This window comes from Panthera onca, chromosome B2, assembly GCF_046562875.1.
Source record: "Panthera onca isolate mPanOnc1 chromosome B2, mPanOnc1 haplotype 2, whole genome shotgun sequence".
Classification (NCBI taxonomy): Eukaryota; Metazoa; Chordata; class Mammalia; order Carnivora; family Felidae; genus Panthera; species Panthera onca.
The window spans coordinates 46,683,720-46,689,650 of NC_138343.1; the positions used below are offsets into that span (position 1 = coordinate 46,683,720).

Here is a 5,931-nt window from a genome sequence, read left to right on the forward strand (position 1 = left end):
GAACCTCATCAGTATGGTTGGCCCTTGAAAAACACGGGAGTTAGTCGTGCCATAAATTTTTGACTCCTCGGACTCAACTACAGGTAGCCTACTGTTGACCAGAAGTCTTACCAACAATATAAACAGTCAGTTAACACATATTTTGTATGCAATGGTATATTCTTGTAAGAATACCTAATTGTTTTCTTAATTTTTTCACTATTTCTAGGCTATGCAGCTCCTCTGCAAGGTTTTTTTTTCAAGTTGTCACAAATCTCCAAAAAGTTTTCCAGTATATTTATTGGAAAAAAAGTCTGCATATAAGTGGACTCATGTTCAAATATGTGTTGTTCAAGGTTGACTGTTGTTAACAGTCAGTTAACACATATTTTGTATGCAATGGTATATTCTTGTAAGAATACCTAATTGTTTTCTTAATTTTTTCACTATTTCTAGGCTATGCAGCTCCTCTGCAAGGTTTTTTTTTCAAGTTGTCACAAATCTCCAAAAAGTTTTCCAGTATATTTATTGGAAAAAAAGTCTGCATATAAGTGGACTCATGTTCAAATATGTGTTGTTCAAGGGTGAACTATATACTGGGTAAATCCTATGATTGCTCATTTTTCACTGGACTGTATCAGATAAGACCCTGGAGGTCCTCACATCTAGATATCCACTTCAAATAATTGTTCTGCTGTCTACAGACAGCATTCTTTCTTCATATCTTCTCACATTGATTTTTTTTAAACTAAATTATATTTATTTTTTTTTAATTTTTTTAATGTTTATTTATTTTTGACAGAGAGAGAGAGACAGAGTATGAGCAGGGGAGAGGCAGAGAGAGAGGGAGACACAGAATCGAAAGCAGGCTCCAGGCTCTGAGCTACCAGCACAGAGCCTGATGCGGGGCTCGAACTCACAGACTGCGAGATCATGACCTGAGCCGAAGTCGGCCACTCAACCGACTGAGCCACCCAGGTGCCCCTAAACTAAATTAAATTTAAAAAAATTTTTTTAATGTTTGTTTATTTTTGACAGAGTGCAAGCAGGGGAGGGGCAGAGAGACAGGGAGACACAGAATCCAAAGCAGGCTCCAGGCTCTGAGCTGTCAACACAGAGCCCAACATGGGGCTTGAACCCCAGAGCCAGGAGATCATGACCTGAACCCTAGTTGGATGTTTAACCCACTGAGACACCCAGGTGCCCCTAAACTAAATTAATTTAACAGTTTACTTTTCTGAATTTGGATGAGTGATAAATTAACATTTTTTAAAAAATAGCGATAATAATGTAAAAAAAATTAACCACAAACTCTGCTTGAATTGGCAGGTATTTAGAGGTCATCTGATCCAGTTTTCCACCAATGAACACATTAGTAAAGTGATTTGTCCAAGGTCATACTTATGGCTTGTTATTGTTATTGACAGAGCCTAGCTGTTCTGATGTCAGTTCAGTGATCATTCCATTCCATTCATCGTTCAGGACATTCAGGCAGGTAATAGATCTTTTGCTTAACTATCAGAAAATGTGGAATGATGAGTTCTGTTTGCTTGATGGCAACCATCATACTCTTTGTCTTAATCATAATAGATATAAGACAATTCAGCATTGTTTGAAAAGCCACTTCTTTGCAGACATTGATTTGACCTTGAGTATTCAGTTCGTATAATTTTAAATACAGTAACACTTTAAATAAAGGAGGAAATATTACAGACGATTGTCTTTTCCGATGGGTTTTTTGTTATGCATCTTATCTCACTAAATTGGTAATGAAAATTCTCTTTTTATTCAAATATATATTGAAGAGTGATTTGTTATTATGAATAAATGTTATAAATAGGAACACTATTCTTTTGCAAAAATGTCTTTTTTCCAACTTTATTAAGATACAATTGTCATATCGCCGCGGTTCCTCGCTACCGGTGCCTCCCTCCCACATCTTCCTTCGCTCCGCTGGTCGCGGGCGCTCTTGGCTGCCGCGCCGCCTCTCAAAGCTACCGCTGCCCTCTCGGACTACGAGGTTTTAAAATGGAAAATTTTGATGCATCACTTAGTACCTATTTCAAGTCATTGCTAGGCCCCCGAGATACCAGAGTAAAAGGATGGTTTCTTCTGGACAATTATATACCTACTTTTATCTGCTCTGTCATATACTTACTAATTGTATGGCTGGGACCAAAATACATGAAGAATAGGCAGCCATTCTCTTGCCGGGGAATTTTAGTGGTGTATAACCTTGGCCTCACATTGCTGTCTCTCTATATGTTCTGTGAGTTAGTGACAGGAGTATGGGAAGGCAGGTACAACTTCTTCTGTCAGGGCACACGCAGCGCAGGAGAAGCAGATATGAAGATTATCCGTGTCCTCTGGTGGTACTATTTTTCCAAGCTCATCGAATTCATGGACACCTTCTTCTTCATCTTGCGGAAGAATAACCACCAGATCACGGTCCTGCACGTCTACCACCATGCCTCCATGCTGAACATCTGGTGGTTTGTGATGAACTGGGTCCCCTGTGGCCACTCTTATTTTGGTGCCACACTTAACAGCTTCATCCACGTCCTCATGTACTCGTACTACGGTCTGTCATCTGTCCCTTCCATGCGCCCATACCTCTGGTGGAAGAAGTACATCACTCAGGGCCAGCTGCTTCAGTTTGTGCTGACAATCATCCAGACCAGCTGCGGGGTCATCTGGCCGTGTTCATTCCCTCTTGGGTGGCTGTACTTCCAGATTGGATACATGATCTCTCTAATTGCTTTCTTCACAAACTTCTACATTCAGACTTACAACAAGAAGGGGGCCTCGCGGAGGAAAGAGCACCTGAAAGACCACCAGAATGGGTCCGTGGCTGCTGTGAACGGACACACCAACAGCTTTTCTTCCCTGGAAAACCATGTGAAGCCAAGGAAGCAGCGCAAGGATTGAAGCGGAAGAGTTGAAGACCTCCAAAACCCATCGTCTGATTGTAAGCACAGTATGAGTTGTGCCCGATGCTCGTTAACAGCTGCTGTAACTAGTCCGGCCTACAATAGTGTGACTCATGTAGGACCTCTTTCATCAGTTCAAAACCCCTAGAATACCTATACAGATTATACATGTAGGCATAAGATTTTTAACATTTCTGGGCTCTCACCGACCCTGCGCTAGACTACGGAGGGCGTATTATTGTAGTATACGACACTGCTGTTGCCTTATTAGTTATAACATGATAGGTGCTGAATTGTGATTCACAATTTAAAAACACTGTAATCCAAACTTTTTTTTTTTTTACTGTAGATCATGCATGTGACTGTAAATTTGTACAATGTTGTTACAGTAGAAAAACACACATGCCTTAAAATTTAAAAAGCAGGGCCCAAAGCTTATTAATTTAAATTAGGATATGTCTCAAGTTTTTATTCATTTTTAATAGCTCTGTTTAGAAAAATCAAAGACCATGATTTATTGAACTAGCGTGTGACACATAATGTCAAGTGACTTGTATATGTGAAATCAGAAATGGCACCTTCAGTTTTATAATATTGGCTTTAAATCAGGCAGGCTCAATTCTAGTGGAACAGTCAGTTTAACTTTTTAACAGATCTTATTTTTTTATTTTGAGTGCCACTATTAATAATGTAAAAAGGGAGGGGGGGGGCTCTAAAGCAGTTTTGATGAAACCTAAGTATATATTCTTTGTCTTCAAGATTTTAGGAAGTATGTAGGGCGAGTGGGACATTTAAAATATCTGAAGTGCTAAGTGTTTTTATACAGGAAACAACGCCCATTTTGCTTTCCACTCGTCAGAGGGAGGATGTACACTTTTCAAAAGAGATATTGAATATTTACCATTTGACGGAATCCCATAGATGAACAATGGGGAACTAGTTGGCCAGGGTCCAAATTTGGGTTGATTCCTGTGCTGCTGTCTGTTTTGACACAAACTTCTTTTAAAATGTGCCTAGCTTATTAAAATGAATAAATGGGGGGAAAAGGGACCTTAAAAAGTTTTAAGGTAAAATTAAACAGATAGCTATAGCCTAAGAGAACTGGGAAATTGGATAGAGATAATTTGTTTAATGTAAATCTAATGGTATGTCATTTTTTTTTTCTGCTTAGAATCTAAAGATTTGTGTAGAACTGCTTATTTAAAAATAAGACATAAAATCATGTCTATCACACTTGAGGCAGTGGTCAAACAAATAAGGACTATTGTGTGTGTCATTTTAAAGTGTTGAAATTTAGTCTCTGAATATCTTCTGCATTCGGGGAAAAAACAGTCATTGAACCACTCGTGACGCATCTGAGAAGGTCATCGACAATGTATAAACTAATTGTTGGTTTGATATTTATGTAAATATCAGTTTATCATGCTTTAATTTTGCACATTCATATTATAGGGAGCCGATTGGTTCTCTTCTTAGTCTTGTGGGTTTTCTGTTTGGAAGGAGTCACAGCATCTGTTTACATTTACCTTATCAAATCTAGAATGTGTATATTTGTAAATGTGTGTCTTCCTAGGTACTAGTTTGCGAATGTCTTTACATATTTCAATACAGAAACTATAACATTCAATAGTGTGCTGTCAAAGTGTGCTTTAGCTCACCTGGGTATATCCACACTGTTAAATAATGTCTGAACATTAATCATTAAAACATTTTTGATTACCTGTGGAAAAAAAAAAAAAAAAAGATACAATTGTCATAAAGTGTACAATAGGTTGGTTTGATATACTCAATATATTGAGAAATGATTAACATAATAGCATTAATTAACATCTCCATCACCTCATAGAATTACCATTTGTTTTTTGTGGTGGGAACACGTAAGATGTACTCTCTTAGCCACTTTAAAGTGTGCGCTACAGTATCGTTAACTATAGCCACCATGTAGGACATTACATCCCCAAGATTTATTTACCTTCTAACTGGAAGCTTATACCTTTTGAGCATCTTCACCCATTAACATTTTTGATATGATAAAATTATAGAAATAGAGAACAGATTAGTTGTTGACAGGGTTAAAGAACAGGGTGGGAGCAAGAGGGAAGTAGTTATGTTTATAAAAGGGCAACCTAAGAGATCCTTATGATGGAAATGTTCTGTATCTTAACTGTATCAATGTAATATCCTGGTTGTGATGTTCGACTATAACTTTGCAAGATATTACCATTGCAGGAAGCTGGGTAAAGTGCCTATTATTTCTTACAATTCCATGTAAAATTACAATTATTAAATACACACACACACACACACACACACACACACACATATATATATTTGTTTTAAGTGAGAAGTTCCTCTAAGCAAACAAAAATAAAAACTACTTGCACCTTCTCATGTTATCTACAAAATTTCTCAAATCACTAATAAAATTCCAGTAAGACATAAGCAGCCATAGAAAACTCAGATGAAATACATTGGGACTAAGAGTAGTTAGATGGATAAGCAGGAATGAAGAAGGTGGCAATAGTTCCAAGTTACAAAGCATAGATCAAATAATCCCATCGACATAACCAGTGAACTGTTACGACGACTAGGAGGCCAATACAGCACTCAGTGACCCAGTCTGGATACTGCAACCTTGACTAATGCAAAGCAATGTTCTTTTTTCTTTTGAATCGATTTCTTTTGAAATCACAAATATAAATGATTCTGTTACTCGAAGTTGGCACAAAATAAATTTACACAGTATGAGGAATCAATTGAATTTAGTATTAGTGTTTTGTAAAATTAAGCATATGTAGGAAAACAAATTTTGTGACTATTGTCATGATTTTTGTTTGTTTTATCTGAGTTTATGTTGCTAAAGACACTTAGGAGAAGTAGGCATGTGGGACTCAATGCTACTCAATTTAGACTAGTGAAGTTTGCAATTAACTTAATTCTAACTAGTTAAGTTAGAAGAATTTGACTAGTTAAGTTTGCAGTGTTTAAATTCTTAAGAGATTTATCTTTATAAGACATTAGT

General features: G+C 37.2%; 1 protein-coding gene across 2 annotated transcripts; it reads left to right on the forward strand.

The window, feature by feature from the left end:
• Positions 1 to 1,884: 1,884 nt before the first annotated feature.
• LOC145715493 (very long chain fatty acid elongase 5-like) lies at positions 1,885 to 4,630 on the forward strand. Of its 2 annotated transcripts, XM_081795747.1 has the most exons (2): positions 1,885 to 2,512; positions 2,626 to 4,630. In XM_081795747.1, the coding sequence occupies exons 1-2, from the start codon at positions 2,008 to 2,010 to the stop codon at positions 2,919 to 2,921; spliced, it is 801 nt and encodes a 266-aa protein (XP_081651873.1). In that variant the 5' UTR covers positions 1,885 to 2,007; the 3' UTR covers positions 2,922 to 4,630. The 2 variants fall into 2 exon arrangements, with proteins under 2 accessions (XP_081651873.1, XP_081651872.1); XM_081795746.1 differs by having other exon boundaries at positions 1,885 to 4,630.
• The last annotated feature ends 1,301 nt before the right edge of the window (positions 4,631 to 5,931 follow it).

Bases quoted from the DNA above. Each gene is read 5' to 3' on its own strand.
- LOC145715493 (XM_081795746.1), top strand. From the start codon at position 2,008: ATGGAAAATTTTGATGCATCACTTAGTACCTATTTCAAGTCATTGCTA.